The sequence below is a fragment of the Lepidochelys olivacea genome (genome assembly GCF_965140295.1).
Source record: "Lepidochelys olivacea isolate rLepOli2 genome assembly, chromosome: 14".
Classification (NCBI taxonomy): domain Eukaryota; kingdom Metazoa; phylum Chordata; order Testudines; family Cheloniidae; genus Lepidochelys; species Lepidochelys olivacea.
In genome coordinates, this window is record NC_140424.1 from 46,255,439 (window position 1) to 46,273,777 (window position 18,339).

The 18,339-nt window shown below is 57.4% G+C and overlaps 2 protein-coding genes across 8 annotated transcripts in view; one reads left to right on the forward strand and one right to left on the reverse strand.

Annotated features, from left to right (window-relative positions):
* The window catches only part of SYNGAP1 (synaptic Ras GTPase activating protein 1), a 46,470-nt gene extending 35,785 nt beyond the window's left edge, over window positions 1–10,685 (reverse strand). For 4 of the 6 annotated variants that reach the window (XR_014714195.1, XM_084648632.1, XM_084648628.1 and 1 more), the window contains exons 1-3: window positions 10,542–10,684; window positions 2,074–2,195; window positions 1,416–1,515 (exon numbers count right to left, since the gene is read on the reverse strand). Coding sequence is in view for 5 of the 6 variants with exons in the window: in XM_084648632.1 (XP_084504758.1) it covers window positions 1,416–1,515; window positions 2,074–2,195; window positions 10,542–10,563 (244 nt within the window). In the remaining variant the exon portion in view is untranslated. Of the gene's footprint in view, window positions 1–1,415; window positions 1,516–2,073; window positions 2,196–10,541 lie in introns of all 6 variants that reach the window. The other 2 variants (XM_084648627.1, XM_084648629.1) reach the window with 2 other exon arrangements.
* A 5,710-nt stretch (window positions 10,686–16,395) lies between these two features.
* On the forward strand, window positions 16,396–18,219 carry CUTA (cutA divalent cation tolerance homolog). 2 transcript variants are annotated; one of them, XM_084647276.1, is made up of 7 exons: window positions 16,396–16,455; window positions 16,601–16,676; window positions 16,915–17,063; window positions 17,281–17,340; window positions 17,495–17,540; window positions 17,684–17,733; window positions 17,969–18,219. In XM_084647276.1, the coding sequence occupies exons 2-7, from the start codon at window positions 16,659–16,661 to the stop codon at window positions 18,066–18,068; spliced, it is 423 nt and encodes a 140-aa protein (XP_084503402.1). In that variant the 5' UTR covers window positions 16,396–16,455; window positions 16,601–16,658; the 3' UTR covers window positions 18,069–18,219. The 2 variants fall into 2 exon arrangements, with proteins under 2 accessions (XP_084503402.1, XP_084503401.1); XM_084647275.1 differs by lacking the exon at window positions 16,396–16,455 and having other exon boundaries at window positions 16,462–16,676.
* Window positions 18,220–18,339: the final 120 nt, after the last annotated feature.

The following is an 18,339-nucleotide window of genomic DNA, read 5'->3' on the forward strand; positions in this document are numbered from 1 at the left end:
GCGGACCTAGAGCACCTGACCCCATGCCCCTCTCAGAATCCAGGAGTGGCTCACTACAAGATCTGCTGTGGATCAGCTGCTGTGGAGTGTTTGAATTACTGGATCTACCAAGGATCTGCTGGTAGATCTTCTAGTGAATTTTCCGCAATTGGTTTCATCACAGGATCTTCTAGGCCTGAGGACCTCAGAGGTATGTTTCACTGAGATTCCCTATTGGTCAGGTGCTATGGCTCATGTTTCAGAATGGAATTGACTGGGGTTCAGACACTATGAGCCTGCTTCACGTTAGGATCTACAGGGAATTAATTTTCCCTTATGGGATCTGTTGGGCTCAACAGTAACAGAGCACATCATGGTGGGATCAAGTAGGGCCATGTGTCTGTGTGATCTTGGGGTCATTAGGTGCCAAGGGGCACATGTCTCTGTGGAATCTCATGGGCACCAGGCCCAGAGGGGAGAGTGTCTTTGGGAATCACACGCCACAGAGCATGTTGGCTGTGGGATCTAATGGGGCTCATTAGGGAAGTATGTCTGTGGGATCTTGTGGGAATGGGGGACTGCGAGGCACATGTACCTGTAAGATCTCAGGGGATCAAGCACTGAGGGGGGGGGGTTCACGTGGGAACTGGGCATTGCAAGGTGAATATTTCTGTGGGATCCAGGTGATGTTTGCTGTAGAATCTATTGGGAGCAGACTCCCTGGGGTGCATGTCTCTGTGGGATCTACTGGGAATCAGGCACCACAGAGCAGGTTGGCGGTGAGATCTAGTAGGATCATGAGGCAAGCATATGTGGAACATATGTCTGGGGGATTGTTTGGTCTTATTGGGACCCAGGGAGTGGGCAGGCGAACCCCACCCACTGCTAAGAGGGGGGTCCACAGGACCTGGAAAACTAAATTACGGGGGACAACTAATGAACAACAGGGACAGGAGTGCGGTCAAAGGGTCAAACGAAGGGAACCGGGTGGGGACACTGAGCAGAGAACCCCGGACAGCGCCCACTGCTCCTCAAAGGCGTCAAGGGAGTCAGTGGACGCCGCCCAGAGGAACTCTGCCCGGAGGCGTGAACGGACGGAGGATCGGGGGATTGTCTGGTATCGGGGATTTATTTCTGTATTCACATGGGGAATGGGTGCCAGGGGTGTGGGGAGTAGTCACTGCAGGTCATGAACATCTGTGGGATCTACTTGTAATTGGGTGCCATGGGGCACGTGTCCCTGCAGGATCAAGTGGGTTCATCACTGTAGGGTGCTGGCTGGCCATGCCCTACTGCAGCCCGTCCCAGTCCCTACCCACCCCATACTACAACCCCCACTTCTTCACCTCATGCAATGCCACAACCCCCACTTCTCCACCTGGTGCCCCCCACAGTGCAATGCCCCAACCGTCCAGTCCCTGCCCCCCCTTCCGTACCGTGCTCGGGCCGCCCCTCCACAGGGACGCTGACTGTGCGGCGCAGCAGCTTGGTCCGGCAGGGTTCGCTTCGCCGTTCCCTCATCAGCAACGGGTGGATCTGGAGATGGGGGAGGAGAGAGACGGGGGTTACTGTTGCATGGGGGCATCCCCTCTAACTCCCAACACCCCGTCTCCCAGGTCCCTGCCTCCCCCATTGCCCTCCCGCTGCCAATGTCAGGGCAGGAGTACACAGAGTGACAATCCTCAACCCCTGAGGCTGTCCCAGGTGTGGCTTTATCCTGGGGGGGGGGGAACAGCATTATCCCAGGGGACCAAGAGGGAGCAGGCTGCCTAGCACCCCACACTAGGACTGCAGCCTCCCTACAAGATGGGCTCAGAAAAAGCCCTGCCCCAAGCTCAGGGGCAGGGGACATTGCATCATATTCTAGGGAGACCTCTCAGCTGGGGCAGGTCTGGGACCAGGAGGGAAGTGAGAGCTCTGGGTGAGGGGAAAGGGGGGGTTGCTCTGTGCTTGAGACAGAGGGGAGGGGGTGCTTCAGGAGGGGAGGGCAAGGGGGAGGGGATCTCTGCTCTGGGTGGAGGGTCTCTCTGGGGTTCCCGCAAGCTCCATGCTCCCCCTCGACTTTACATCCTGTCCCATCTCTGTGTGTCTCACCTCGTCCTCGTCTAGCATAAGCAGCTGGTTTCCAGAGATGATGCAGAATCGTGGATTCCAGGCTGGGCGTTCGTAGGGAGAGTGCATATAGGGCATGCGGTGCATGGGGGCTCCTCGCACATCTGGGCGGGGCAGGGAAAGAAGGTTAGAGATGATGCAATGGGGAGAGGTGTCTTCGTGGGCAGACAGAACCCTCCTTCCATCCCCACACACGTCCCTCCCTCATTGCATGCACCCCTCCATCCATCTCATCCCAAGCACACCTGTCCCACACCACTCCTGCCCTCCTCACCCATGGGCACGTTTCCATCCACCCCGAAGCACATTCCTCCATCCATTCCTCCCCTCCCACAACATCTCTCTCATTACCATGTTCCCCACAACCACTGTGGGGCAACAGGGACAGAACTGACCCACTGGGCCAAAGTAAGGAATGACCAGGTCACAGCCACACTCATGGCTGGGCTCAGAAATGGGCTCCGCTCCTCTCCCCACCCATACCCCACTTCCAGCCCAGCGGGACCAGACCTCAGAGCTCTGTCTAACCCTGTCTTCTCCACCTCTTCACTCGCAGCCCGGTGTCCCCATCTCTCCAATTAGCCCCAGGCTAGCCGCCCCCAGCCCCATTGCAACTGGTGCCATAGCCCCAGGGAGGACCGTCCTAGGATAACCTCACTATAGGAGATGTTCTCTCCCAGTCCCCAGTCGGGATCAGTTTACGCTCTGAAGCAGCAGGGTTTTGACACCCCCCCCTCCCATTTCAATAACTCTGCCCATGGAACCAACAATCCACACAGGAAGATGCTGAAGACCCCAGAACAGCACCTAGAAAGGTGGTTCTCAAACTTTTGTACTGGTGACCCCTTTCACATAGCAAGCCTCTGCGTGCAACCCCCCTTATAAATTAAAAACACTTTTTTTACATATTGAACACCATTATAAAAGTGGAGGTAAAGCAGGGTTTGGGGTGGAGGCTGACAGCTTGTGACCCCCCCCCATATAATAACCTCATGACCCACTGAGGAGTCCCAACCCCCAGTTTGAGAACCCCTGACCTAGAACTCTGATACACCCTTCTCCAGGAAGGAGAAACCATAGATCATCCCCAAGCCGGAATAGGCTTCCCCCTCCACCCCTGGCACAGAAAGTTCACCCCAGACTAACCCTCCCACTCAACTCTTGCCAAGGGCTGGATCACTGGCCACAGACTGATTCAAAGGCAGTGAGTCCAGAAAGGACCAGCCAGTCACGTAGTTTGACCTCCTGTCAAGCACAGCCAGAGAATGGCGCCCCGGCATCCCTGTACTGACCCCAAGAATCTGAGTCTGGCTACAGCATCTCCCAGAGAGAACTGGACACCCTCAGGAGACGGAGAGCCCATCCCCTCCCTTGGGTTAATCCCGCCCTCTTAAACAACCTGAGCCTTAGTTCCAACTGGAATTTATCTGGCTTCAGCTTCCAGCCAATGGTTCTTCTTCTCCCTTTCTCCATTAAGTTAAAGAGTCCAGGTATTTTCGCTATGTGACGGCCCTTACACCCCGCAATCAAGTCACCTCTCAGTCTTCCTTCGATCAGCTGAAGAGATAACGCCTGGTTAGCCGCTCGCCATCAGGCATGGTCTCCAGCTTTACAGATCGGTTCTGTGGCCTCTCCCATTCTTCCACATCCTTTTAAAGCACGCAGGCACTAGACATCTCTTCAGTGCTGTCCGCAGAGGTAAGGTCACCTCCCCACTTCCTTGTTTAGACAGGCAAGGATCATGCCACGGGCTCATTCTGGGAGCTCACGTGGAGACTGGGTCTTAATATTGCCAATGCCAGGGGTTCAGAACCCACATGCCAGGGCCCCTCAAGTCACCCCATTGACTTAATATACCTATCTTTATACATCTGGGGGTTTGGTGTAATTACACCCTATTTCTGAACCTGTGGGGTGATAGCTCGGAGCAGACAGCTTAGAAAATGGTTTTATTTATATTCAATGCAAGCCAATTCTCTCCCATAACCCCATGACTGCAGGCTCTGAGGCTTTAATATTGCAAGGGGAAATCCCCAGAGCTGGATATGCTGCAGGCTACGTCTTGGCTTAGGCCAGGTCTACACTTAGACAGTTTCCCACTTTACCTCCGCCAGTGCTGCTGTCTCTGGCCCGGCGAGCGAAATGCGCTGCACTGGTGTAAAGTACCTTACCCTGGGAGAACCAAGCCTATACCAGGGCTTTTGTCAGCCAAAAATTCTCCTCCCCAATGCACAGAGCCAGGCCAGCAAAGCTGGAAGCACAGGCCAGGCCATGGACCATCTGCGTGGCGTGTCCATACAGCACCAGGCACAAGAGGGTGCTGGTCCTGGCTGGGGCTCTGGGGTGCCGAGTGTGTTATGGTAGCAAACAGCTGCGCGGGAAGTCCCATAACCCAAAGCAGAGGGGCGGGATGGGGGGCCTCACACCAGTGAGAAGCAGAGGAACCATCCCATGGGAACAAGTCACCTCGAGCCTCAGGGGAAGCAAACAGAGCTGGGGGAATCCAGCACCACAGGCAGCATATAATCCTCCTGCCCCCAACAGGGGGCTGCCCCCTCCCCAGCACAGACTGGGTGGGCGGGGTCTGGAGTCATGGCCTGCCCAAGATCACTCACAGGATGGGGTTTGCAGGGAGAGGTGCAATGGGCTTTTGCAGCACAGTGCTGCCATCCAGTGGACATAGTGGGACATAGCAGGCTACTGAGCTCACCTCTCTGCAGCCCCTTCCATCTCCAAATACACACACAGGAGTCCCTGCACTTGCTAAGGAACTCAACCTGGTACCTGCCCCAGCATTGCACAGTGCAGGGGGACTCCCCCTGAGAACAGCACATAGCCTATGGGAAGGACACCAGGAGTCCTGACTCCTCCCCACTCACCACTCTATCCCTTGCTAGAACCCAGGGGTCCTGGCTCCCAGCTCCCCCTGCTCTAACCACCAGAACCCACTCCCTCCCTGCCACACACACAGCTGGGGAGGAGGACCCAGGAGTCCTGGCTCCCAACTTTCTGCTGCTATCTTGTTAATCGCTGTGCAAACTTTGGGCAAAGCATCTGCTACATCCTCCTCTGCAGCTGGTCACATAGAGGCTAATAACCTACTACTGCTGCCAATTAATTGTTTAGCAACCTGGGAGAGGTCTGTGCTGCGGAGCTAGAAGGTTGTGGGGTCAGATCCTCTTGGTGGCTCATGCAGGGTGGGATGAGAGGGGAGAATAGAGTGCAAAGACATCATTCCAGACCACGTCAAACTCATAACACATTTGCACAGGGGGACTGAAGGAAGGCTGCATGGGATACCTGAATCCTGGAAGTCCCCCCACTCCCAGCACTGGACTTTGAACACTCCTTTTACCAAGGCCGATAGAGGGCTGGAGGAAGGAGCATGTGGGGATGGATGGATGGAAGGGTAGGTGTGGGGATGGACAGATGGATAGAGATGTGGAGGCAGAGAAGCATGCTTGGGGAAGGATGGAGGGAAAGAAGTGTGTGCAGGGACAGAGGGCCAGGTCCAGGGAGGGTTGGGAACAAATGGGTGCATGAGGAGGGATGCTGGGTGGGAGACAATCAAGATCCTGCCCAAGTCAGCATGAGGAGGTTGCAATAACTACTATCCTTGCACTGACCCTGTAGTGTAAGAGCACCCAGGTGTGCTCACACACCAATTCCTGTCTTAGTGTGTTCGGGATTGCTCATGTTTTGATTAAGGTGCACTGTGGGGCACGCACTGGCAGAGCATGTTTTGCATTAGGCTAAAGGCTGGGAGTGGGGCCGGGGGTGTCCAGAGGGCAGAGGAACCCAGCCCTAGGTCAGAGGCCAGGCCCCAATTTCCTGAGCGCCTGCTCTTCCCAGGCCCTAGGGGGGAGGGGATTAGATGCCCAGCCATGGGGCAGGGCCAGATCAAGCCATTCTCCTCTTAGTCACCAGCTCGAAGCCACCCCTGGGCAGCAGGGCCCCACTCCTTGGGGCTTGGCTCTGGCTGCCATGGCAGGCTCAACCCTGCTTTGCCTTCATGGCAGGCTCCGTGGAGCACCCAGGACTGCCTGGGGCACAGCTAGAACTGCCCCATGACCCCTGCCCCCAGCCAGCTGGAAGACAGTTGTGCTGTGTGGGGCTGTCAGATTGCAGAGAGAGTCAGAGATGCTTTCTCCAGTGCTGAACCCATACGATTCCACACAAAGCTGGATATTAGCAACATGCAAATTATATGCAAATATGCAAATGCACAATGCTTCCTTGCTTCAACTGACCTGCCTGCAAAAATGCAAATCAGTTCACCACATCATTTGCATAGAATAGCCAAGTATCCCAAGGACCTAGCCACTCCTAAAAGCTGGTGTCCTTGTTAGCTCCTGGGCACTCCTCCACACTTGTGGGGGTGGGGGGGTCACTCAGCACTGGGGCCCCCAGACCCACACCTCCTGTGCCATCCCCTCAAAATCCCCAGCACAGCCCCCTCCCCCTCCCAGCCCTGGCATCACAGTGTGGGCGCAACAGGGGGGGCTGACTGTCCCATCAGATCTGAGTGTGCCTGGAGATCCGTGCTGGGAAGTGACAGCCCAGGGAGCATGTGGGAGAGGGGAGCCTGGCAGAGAGAGAGAGATAGAAGAGACACCCCTCCCCCCAAAAGATACAGATACGGGCCCTTCCCCTGCCCCATCTGCCACCACCAGCTACAGGCCCCTCCCCAGACTTAACTGGGGAGAGGATGCCCTACCCCTAAACGGGGAGGGGCCCCAAGTGCCCCCCCAGCACACCTGCAGCTCACGACACTGCCACGCTCTGGGGATTCGATTCATGCCAGTCCCCCCCCCGCCCCGGATGGGGGGGAGGAGGGAGCATCCTCCAATGGGGTTACCTAGCAACCGCATCCCACCACCTCCTCACATTGAGTGCAGGAAAGAGACCGTGGGGGGTATTTCATCCCAGCATCCCCCAAAGCAGGGGGGAAGCTCCCGGCTACTCCAGCCCCGACTGCTCCCAGCAGGGGGCGCTGTGGGGAGTAGGGCAGGGCGCTGGCTGGGGCGGGGGAGCTCCTGGCTATTCCGGCCCCAGCCTCTCCCAGCAGGGGGCGCTGTGGGGAGCAGGACATGTCACTGGCTGGGGGTGGGCGGGAAACGCTTGGCTATTCCAGTCCCGCCGTCTCCCAGCAGGGGGCGCTGTAGGGACCTGGGCAGGGCACTGGCTGTGGGGCAGCACCCAGCTACACTAGCCCCGGCCTCTCCCAGCAGGGGGTGCTATGGGGAGCTAGGCAGGGCTGTAGCTGGGGGTGCAGCTCCCAGCTACTCCAGCCCCAGCCTCTCCCAGCAGGGGGCACTGTGGGGAGCAGGTATGGTGGGGCTGGCACCACTGAGGAGGGAGCTCGTTCTGTGTTTAAAGGCCCTGTTAATCACTGAACAGGGTGCTATGTTTATTCCCTCATTAATATTTCTATTTTGGAGTTGCAATAAATTAGCATAATAAATTATGGGGCAGTTGGGATGGGAGTCTCCACCGCCCACCCTTCAGCAGGGTGTTCCCATCCCTCAGCACAGCACCCCCACCCAGTGTCCTCCCCACCTCTCCCCCAGCCCAGTGCCCCCCAACCTGACCCTGCAGCACAGCGCCCCTGGCACTGCACTGGGGCCAGCAGTGACAGAGGGGTGATTGTCCCCTACTGTATTCCTGCAGCACCACTCATGCTAGCCATGGGGGGTTAATCCTAGCCCTGCCTGAGGTCTCCGGCCTCCAAGTGCCAGGAGGTGTGGGGGGTGACACCGGGGCACCACCTCAGTGAGGATTACATGTACCTTGGGCACAACAGGGAAAAGTGCCGGGCTGTGGGGATCAGACAGAGGACACGACACTCCCTCGGGCCCAGAGCCCAAGGACATGGGGACAGGAGGAGGGTGTTCAGACCCAGGTGTCCGGGCAGCAGGAATTCTAGGAGCCAGGTGTCAGGGTGCAGAGAGGTTCTGGCGGGGAACATCTGGACCATACATGTGACAGCACGAGTGGCATGAAAACCCCATCCGCCCAGTCCTTTCTGGGCCAGCTGGGAAAGTGGGTCATGCGGGTCTCCTGGTGATTTGCACCAGCCTCACATCAAGGGCCAGGGCCCCCTAAATGGGGCCAACACCCCCCACCTCAGAGTGGGCCCTGACCACGAGCAGGGGCACACTCCAGCAGGCCGTGGGCTGAGAATGAGTGTGGGGGGAGGAGGTGAGCTGCAGAGAGCGACCCCCAGGGCCCTCCCCGATGCTAGGATCCCAGCAACCAATCTGGATCCAGCCCTAAGAACCCCGCAGCCAACACAGGTAGCGCTCCCCAACCCTGGCTACAGGCAGCATGTGGTATTCCCAGCCATCACAGGTCTCCTCTCCCTCCTGCCCCCCACAGGCCTGGGCAGTGCACCCACTACCCTCCACTGCCCCCCCAAACTCCTAGTTACCCCTACTGCCCCCAGGTCCCCTAGCTACCTCCACTGCCCCCACAGGCCTGGGCAGTGCACCCACTACCCTCCACTGCCCCCCCAAACCCCTAGTTACCCCCACAGCCCGGCAATGGTCCCCACCACCACCACCATCCCACAGGCCTCAGGCAGTGACCCCCCTGCTCCCTCTACTACCCCCCGACACAGAGGACAACAGACAAGCTCTCCAGATACCCCCAGCACCTCCTCTGTTTCCCCCCACCCCCAGCTGCTCCCAGATGTATCCCCTGTCCCCAGCCATCCATCAACCCCAAGGTCCACCAGGTAACTCCCCCAACTCCTCCCTCAGAGTCCCCCCATCCTCTCAACACGTGCCCTGGGCTACCCCCCACTCCACTTCCAACCACAGACATTCCCTCTCTCTGCTTTTTCAGACCCCACAGGCCCTGAACAGCCTCCCCATACATCCCTCTCCCCAACCCCACTGACCCCTGGGGTATGCCTGCCCACCCACCCAACCACCCTGCAGCCGCACTGGCTGCTGGGAAACCCCACACACACACATCCCCCTCCCCAACCGAGCCTGACCCTCAAACCCTGCAGCCCAGATGAACTCTCCAAGCCCCCAATTATTGCACTGTGAACTCTTCAATATTGTCTCCCCAGAGAATACCCTCCTGTTCCCCCCACTGCCCACCCTCCCCCAACCCCACAGAGCCCCCTGCACCCAACCCCAGAGGCGACTTCCTTTTGCCCTTCCCCACAGACTCTATGAGCCCCAGACCCCACAGATCCCAGGGTACCATTCAGTCTCCCCCACCTCCTGCCACCAACACAGCCATCCCCTGTCATCCCCCGGACTTCACTGAGCCCAGAGCACACCCCAATCCCGCCACCTCCTGCCCTAGACAACTGAACCCCGGACATCACAGGCCCCAGGGTACCGTCCAGTGCCTCCCATCTCACCTCCGACTCCCCACTGCCCCACAGGGCACCACCAGCATGTTGTCCTGCCTCCCCACCAGCCATGGGGCAGCCCCTTCAGGAGAACCATTCACTCTCTTGGATGGCACCTCAAGCATACCCCCTGCCACCCTAAGATCAGCTGGCATCCCTCACTGTTTCCCCAGGCCCCATGTGACCCCCTCATCCCTCACACAGCATCCAAAGGTTCCCCCCACCCAGTTCTGAGCCCACAGGCCCTAGGTGACCCCCCCACAGTGCACCCACTACCCTCTACTGCCCCCCCAGACCCCTAGCTATCCCTACTGCCCCCACAAGCCTGGGCAGTGCATCCACTACTCTCTACTGCCCCCCACCCCAGGAACCACCCCCAGTCCTGAGCCCACAGGCCCTGGGTGATGCCCCCTCCTAGGAGCCACCCTTAGTCCTGAGGCTGCAGGCCCTGGATGACCCCCCCGTCCCAAGAGCCACCCTTAGTCCTGAGCCCCAGATCCACAGGCCTCAGCTGAGTCCCTTTTATGCCTCCACTACCTCCCCCAGGCAAACCCCATTGCTTAAACCCCACAGGACCCAGTGGCCCCCAGGACTCCACACACAGTCATCCCCCTCTGCCACCACATGCCTCAGTCACCTCCCAGTGCCCCCCACCTGCCCCAGGTAAACCAGATTCTCCTCCCAGCCAGATAGACACCCCACATCTCCAGCAGAACTCTGACCCTCCAGCCCACCCCAGGTGACCCCTCCCATTCCTGCCCAAGTTTCAGTGCCCTGTGTCCCAGATGTGGTGCCACGCTCCCTGGCTAACTCTGCCTGCCCCCGCAACCTGTCCCAGGTGAACCAGATTCTTCTCCCAGCCCCATAGACACCCCACATCTCCAGCAGAACCCATTCTCCTCTCTGACCCCACAGCCCTCCCCTGCCCCATTCCCAAGCCCAGACCCTGGAAGAACCTTTCAGTACACTCCCATCTGTCCTAGGTGAGCTTGCCTGTTCCTCCAGCCCCCCTCAGACTCCAGAACCCATAGGCCCTAGCTGTGCCCCCCTCAACCCCAGCTGAACCCACCCCATCCTTTACCTCGAAAGGGGACATAGGACATGGTTCCTTCAGCCGCTCGCTAGTCCTGGGCGCTTGTCATGGAGGAGGTGAGGGTGGGGGGAGAGAAGCCGACCCAGGAGGAAGTGGGGTGGGGGAATCCCCAGAGTGGGAAGGAGAAGGGGAAACCGGGGGGGGGCAAGGACCTCGGGGGGATCCAGGGAAGAGGACTTAAGAGGAACCAGGAGAGTAGGGGTGCTGGGGGATCCGGGAGACAGGGGGTTGGGGATGCCAGGGGACTAGGGAGAGCAGGGTGCAAGGGGTCGGGGAACAGGGGGTTGGGGGTGCCGGGGGACTAGGGAGAGTGGGTACAAGGGGGTTGGGGGAACAGAGGGTCAGGAGAGTGGGGTGCAAGGGGGAACCGGGGGACGGCAGCAGCAGCAGTCGGGGCGGTGATGAGTGCAGCAGGAGCGGCCAGGCCTGCGGGGGGGCCGCCTCCCACCCACGCTGCCTGGCTGGGCCCCGCCGGGCCCCCGCAGCCGAGCTCCCCCTCCCCCGCTCGCCGCCGCCGCCGCTGCCGCCGAAGGATGCTGCTGCCGCGGATGCTGGTGCTGAAGCTGCGGCCGCTCCAACCTCGCACACGGGCCCCGCGCGCTGCCCACTCTTAAAGGCGGCCGCGCGGCAGCTGCAGTGGGGGTGGGCGCCGCGTGCGGCCGACAGAAAAGGGAGCGGCCGCGTCCCCTTTAAACGTCGCTTCCCCACCCCGAACACACATTCCGGGGTTGGGGGCACGTGGGGTTCGGAGCCAGGTGCCGCCGCGCACCAGGAACCGGGTCCCTCAAACCCGCCATCCAGCTCTATGGCCTCTACCCCCCAAAAGCCACCATCCTCCTCTATGGCCCTGTCCCTCCGAGCCCTCCGCTCCCCAAAGCCACCATTCTCCTCTATGGCCCCTGCCCCCCAGAACACCCCACCTCCCGAGACCCCATCCAGCTCAAAAGCCCCAGTGCCCCCCGCCCCATCCGGCTCTATGGCCCCTTCCCCTCAGAGTCCCCCGCTCCCCAAAGCCACCATCCATCTCTATGGCCCCTGTATCCCGTCCCCCGCCAAGTCCCCTGCCCCCATTGAGATCTGTGGCACCTGGCCCCATTCTAGATCTATGCCCCCACAGAACACCTGACCCCACTCTCCAGATCTATGGCCCTGGTCTGCCCCCCAGTGCCTCTTGCCCACTGACCTCCACAGAACACCTGACCCCCACTCTCCAGATCTCCAGCCCTGCTCCCAAGTACTCCAGTATTGTTTCCTTGGCCCACCCTGCACCAAACCCTGGCCCCTGGTACTGCGCCAAGCCATCCCCACAACTGTCTGCTGTTCTGAGTGTAGAGTGCAGCTGCCTTTAATGGAGACACCAGAGTAGGGCAAATGTGGCAGCAAGTACTTGTGAATGCAGGATGAGGATCAGCGTGCAGGGGACTTGTGCATGCAGGGTGAGTGTGCGTGTGCAGAGAGCAACTGTGTATACAGGAGGAGGTTGAGTGTGTGTGCAGGGTGAATGTGATTAGGGTGGGTGTGAGTGTACATGGGTTAGTGTGCCTTGGGCAAGTGTGCATGCAGGGTGAGTGGGAGTGTACATGAGGGAGTGTGACTGCAGGATCTCAGTGGAAGAGAGTAAGTGTGCACGTGGTGAATGGGACTGTGTGTGGAGCAAGTGTGCATGCAGAATGAGTGCAAGTGTGGAGGGTATGTCCCCCTTGGACAAGCACGCTCAGGACTAGTGGGAGTGTGTGTGGGTTGAGAATGATTGTGTGCAAGTTTGCATGAAAAGTGAGTGCACAAATGGTGTGTGTGGAGCATGCAGGATGAGTGAGTGTGTGCAGAGAAAGAGCAAGTGTGTATTTGGGATGAGTTTGCATGCAGGGTGAGTGTGAAAGGGGCAAATGTTCTTGTAGGGCAAAGGTGAGTGTGCATCTTGGCTTCTCCCTGTGGGGTAGCTGAGCTTCCCCACCCCTGTGAGCTGAGGGGGTGTGACGCCTCCCCTCAGTGTGTGGTTGTGTAACAGCCCCCCATTAGTGGGTCAGGAGAAGAACTCTCTCCCTAAGGGGGTGTTTCTAGGGCAGCTCCAGGCTCTTGCAGAGAGAGAGAGGGTGTGTGTGTGTGCACATGCTGGTCTCTGAGTGGCTGCACTGGTGTGCGTGCAGGGTAAGCGTGCATGTTTGTGAGTGCACGAGGTGCAGTGGATTATTGTGGAGGAGTCTGCTGGGTGCACAGAACTGTCTGTGTCCAATACTGGCTTGGCATGTGGGTGCGTTTTAGGGATGTGCATACATTGGGCAGGATTGTGTGTCGGGGTGGTGTGTTAGGAGATATTTTGCGTTGGTGTGTTTGAGTTAATTGGGAGTATATTGCGTTGTGTGATAGGGGAATAGAGTGTGTTTTGTTGTGTTGTTTTTTAGGGTTCCGAGTTCAATCCTTGAGGGGGCCATTTAGGCATCTGGGGCAAAAATTGGGGCCATTTAGGGATCTGGGGCAAAAATTGGGGATTGGTCTTGCTTTGAGCAGGGGGTTGGACTAGATGACCTCCTAAGGTCCCTTCGAACCCTGATATTCTATGATGTAGATCCTTGATGATGCACTGGAGAGGTTTTAGTTGGGAGTTGTAGGTGATGGCTAGTGGCGTTCTGTTACTTTCTTTGTTGGGCCTGTCCTGTAGTAGGTGACTTCTGGATACCCTTCTGGCTCTGTCAGTCTGTTTCTTCACTTCACCAGGTGGGTATTGTAGTTTTAAGAACCCTTGATAGAGATCTTGTAGGTGTTTGTCTCTGTCTGAGCGAATGGAGCAAATGCGGTTGTATCTTAAGAGCTTGGCTGTAGACAATGGATCGTGTGATGTGGTCTGGATGAAAGCTGGAGGCATGTAGGTAAGTATAGCAGTCAGTAGGTTTCCGGTTTGGGGTGGTGTTTATGTGACCATCGCTTATTAGCAATCCCTCACTCTCACAGACCTTGGGAGACAGGCCAGTCCTCACTTACAGACAGCCCCCCACCTGAAGCAAATACTCACCAGCAACTACACACCATACAACAAAAACACTAACCCAGGAACCAATCCCTGCAACAAACCCCATTGCCAACTCTGTCTGCATATCTATTCAAGGGACACCATCATAGGACCTAACCATGTCAGCCACAGGGGCTCATTCACCTGCACTCCCTAGGTAACACTGGAATGCATTACCTAGGGAGGTGGTAGAATCTCCTTCCTTAGAGGTTTTTAAGGTCAGGCTTGACAAAGCCCTGGCTGGGATGATTTAACTGGGAATTGGTCCTGCTTTGAGCAGGGGGTTGGACTAGATGACCTTCTGGGGTCCCTTCCAACCCTGATATTCTATGATTCTATGATCTACCAATGTGATAAATGCCATCATGTGCCAGCAATGCCCCTCTGCCATGTACATTGGCCAAACCGGACAGTCTCTACACAAAAAAATAAATGGACACAAATCAGACATCAAGAATTGTAACATTCAAAAACCAGTAGGAGAAGACTTAAAAGTGGCAATTCTTCAACAAAAAAACTTCAAAAACAGAGTCCAATGAGAAACTGCAGAACTGGAATTAATTTGCAAACTGGACACCATCAAATTAGGCCTGAATAAAGACTGGAAGTGGATGGGTCACTACAAAAAGTAATTTTCCCTCTGCTTATACTCACACCTTCTTGTCAACTGTTGGAAATAGGTGATGTCCACCTTGATTGCATTGGCCTCATTAGCACTACAAAAGTAATTTTCTTCCCTTGATATTCACCCCTTCTTGTCAACTGTTGAGAATAGGCCATTTCCACCTTAATTGAATTGGCCTCGTTAGCACTGACTCCCCCCCCCCCCCACCCGCACTTGGTAAGGCAACTCTCATCTTTTCATGTGCTGTAATATTTATACTGCTTACTGTATTTTTCACTCCTTGCATCTGATGATGTGGGGTTTAGCCCATGAAAGCTTATGCCCAAATAAATTTGTTAGTCTCTAAGGTGCTGCAAGGACTCCTCATTGTTTTCTCTGAGCATACTCTCTCCAAGGGAAAGAAGCTTACACAGCTTTGACCTTCCTGGGTCTGACCTCAGAGCATTCAGCATCCCCTTCCACATCGTGTGCTTCCCGCAGTGAGTCCGCCCGGGTGGAAGCCAGAGGGCCCTGCACCCCAACTCCACAGTCAGCAGTGACTCTCAGCCAGCCGGTAAAACAGAAGGTTTATTAGGCGACAGGAACATAGTGTAGAACAGAACTCGTTAGCAGAGAAAACAGTGACTTTCAGCCAAGTCCATCTTGGGGGGAGGGGAGCCCAGAGCCAGGGTTCTGGTCCTCCCGCTGCGCCCCAAGCCAGCCAAGACTGACTCACTTCCAGCTGCCTGGCCCCTGCCCTGCCTTTGCTTCCTGGGCCAAGAGTCCTGGTCGCATCCCCCTCCTGGGTCTCAGGTTACAAAGGGGTGGTCATAGCATCCATGCAGGCAGCTGGAGCAAGCCCCACAAAAGTCACACACACTTATTGCCACCATCTAGACATTGTGGCACCTTAGAGACTAACCAATTTATTTGAGCATAAGCTTTCGAACAGCTCACGAAAGCTTATGCTCAAATAAATTGGTTAGTCTCTAAGGTGCCACAAGTACTCCTTTTCTTTTTGCGAATACAGACTAACACGGCTGTTACTCTGAAACCTGTCATCTAGACATTGGTGTAATACACAGGGAAATTGAGGCACACACAGCATTAATGCAAAACAGTAAGACTCACATAGGCTTACATACAACAAAAGGGAGAATTCCCACTACATAACACCCCAGTTACAGATTTTTTTTGGGGGGGTGGGTCCTGAGCTCAGGCCCTGGTATAATTGTACCCCCTTTCCACCCTCTCCTCAGCCCCTGTTTGGATGTGTCCTTTGGTGATTTAGGGGACACTATGGTTGTGTTGTGTACTACGAGTGTCTGTGGTTGGATGGGTGTGTTGCTAATGAGCCCTAGACCTATCCCCCTGCAGCAGCTCATTCTGGCCCCTCACCCTGATGCTGGGGGCAGGCCATGCCTGGGCACTGGGGGTTCACTTTCCCATCCCGGCTCTAAGCAGTCTCTGGGGAGGGGCAGACCTTGGGCACTGTTAACCCCAAACCTGCGGGATGTGGCCTGGTGCCCCATAAGGAAATGCTGTGGGGATGAGCGTACCCAGCCACAAGTCCTCCCCAAAACATCATCTTGGGAAGCTGGGGCACTGGCAGGGTGTGTCTCTGGCATGCTGAGGGGATGGTGGAGCTAGATGTGGTGTGAGGGATCAGGACTCCCCAGGGTTGTGGGATGTGGTATCTGGGGCAGTAGCATTATAGTGAGGGGCTGGGGTCAGGATCCTGGGTTCTGTCCCAGTTTGAGCAGTGGAGTGGGATCTAGTGGGATGGATAGAGTAGAATGGGCTTGGATGCAGGACAAGTGGAGCAGCAGCTGGGCCTGGGTCACTGTGCTCTCTCCACTTGGCAATGGCCCAGCTGGGAGTTCCCTGCTTGCTTAAGCATCCAGTCCCTGGAACTGAGAGGCAAAGCTATTTGATTAGGGATTAGTGAGAGAGGGCTGCATGTCAGGAGTGAGGGTCACTGGCAGAGCTGTGTAGCGGGAGGGTGCCCAGGGCTGCGTAGCAGTGGGCTGCAGTCAGGATTGAGGGGCACTGGGAAAGCTAAGGCGGTGATCCCAGGGCTGGGACAACAGGGGGCTGCAGTCGGGACTGAAGGGCGCCGCCCGGGTCAGGTCCGCCCTGATGATACAGGAGGCGGGAGGCACATGGTGAGGGGGGCGGGACACAGTCTGGTGACTCTAGGGGGCGGGGTTTAGGAAGCAGCATGCTGCTGTCCTGGGTCACGTGAAGGGGGACGGGCGGGTGGCTTCCGCGCAGATTGCAGCTGCGGGCAGGTAGGAGTTGTGGCGTGTGTTCGTACCAGGGGAGCGCCCTGCTGCCTTAGGGACTCAGCGCACCGGCTGCTGTAGGGGCTGTTCTCCCCTCGCAGGCAGAGCTGGCCCCAGGGGAGCCGTCTCAATTGGCTGTTTGCCCTTGCAGGGCTGGTCCCAGTCCCCTGAGCTGAGTCCTGCAGGGACGGTGGCAGCGACGCGCGCCGATGAAAGCTGCCTGCTGCGTGAGTAAAAGCCGGACCCCTGCCGACCACCTGTGGGGCTGCGCCTCGCCCGGCGCTGAGATGCAGCCGCCTCGGGGGGGGGGGTTCAGCGGCTTTTTACACTTGTGCAGTATAGTGCGCCTCCTAGTGCTAACTTGGGGCCAGTGCTGAGTGCGAGGGGAGGGTGTCCCCAGCGAGACCCTCACCCCAGTCCCTGCAGCCCCCCGGGTCTGGCCCTTACTCTGTTTCTTGGCCACAGGTGCTGTTGCTGTCCCTGTTGATGGTCCCACTGCTTCGAACCGTGTATCAGCGTCTCTTCTCCATGGCAGCTGAAGCCTATACCCCCGGGAGCCTGTCAGCTGCCTTCGTCACCTGCCCCAATGAGAAAGTGGGCAAGGAGATTGCAAGGTGGAGCTGGGAAGGGAGTGGGCGCTAGTAGATTAGAGTAGCTAGGCTGGGAGTCAGGGCTCCTGGGTTTTATCCCTGGCTCTGGGAGGGAAGTGGGGCTAGTAGGTTAGAGCAGGGGGCTGGGAGCCAGGACTCCTGGGTTCCGTCCCAACGAGGGGAAGGGGTGGTTTGACTTTTGAGCATGGAGGACACTGATGTGTATTTTTGTTCTGAGCAGGGCGATAGTAGAGAAGCACCTGGCTGCCTGTGTCAACATCATGCCTCAGATCACATCCATGTGAGTGCAGCAGCCAAGTCCCCAGGCTCTATGGTCACTGCATTGGGCCTGGAACTGGGATGGGAGGAGTTGGGGGAGCAGCCTGGCCACCCTGACTGGGGCAGGCTTTCTTGGTGTCTCCCTCTCACCAGCTCCCCCTGTTGGTTTCTTTCAGATACGAGTGGAAGGGGAAGATCGAAGAGGACAGGGAGGTGTTGCTGGTGAGGGCCCATGTGGGGAGGGGCATAAATCCCCTGCCTGTGTAGGCAGTGGGGAGGCTCTAGAACCCTGGGCTCTGCCCTGCACGTTTGGGGGGAGTAGTCAATGGAAACTCCCAACCTTTCACTATCTGTCTCTTCCCCAGATGATCAAAACCCGGAGTTCCCGGATCCCAGTGCTGACCGACTTTGTCCGGTCAGTCCATTGTTCTTCTGTCTCCTTCTCCACCTTGTGGGAGTCTGCTGGTGGGGATGGGCCTAGGGAATTTCTGGCGGGGGGTGGAGTCTCTTGAGAGAAGGCCCAAGGGGTGTGCAGGAGGGTTGCTGGGGGAGGACATGAGTCTCCAGGGGGGTGGGTGGCAGAGTGGTGAGTCCCCAGGGGGAGTTGCTGGGGAATCCTTGCCTCTGACTTCCCCACCATCTCCCTATAGGTCGGTGCACCCATACGAAGTAGCAGAGGTGATTGCGCTGCCCATCCAGCAGGGAAACCCGCCATACCTGCAGTGGGTTGGGGAGACTGTACCAGAGTGATACCCCCCCTACCCCACAGCAGGGAACCATCTGCCCCTTCCCTGCCTCAGTCACCCTGTCCTGAGACACCATAAGAACAGGACTCACTCCATGGATTTTTTTGTGTGTGTGGGGGGGACCTGCAGCCAATAAACTGCCTCCAACGCACCAAGCAGCAGGGTTGGCTCCTCATTCACAACACACAGCCCTGGTCTACTTGGGGAGTGAGATGGCGCCTTAGAGCCAGGACTCCTGGGTTCCCTTTCTGGCTCTGAGGGGGGAGCGTGGAGTT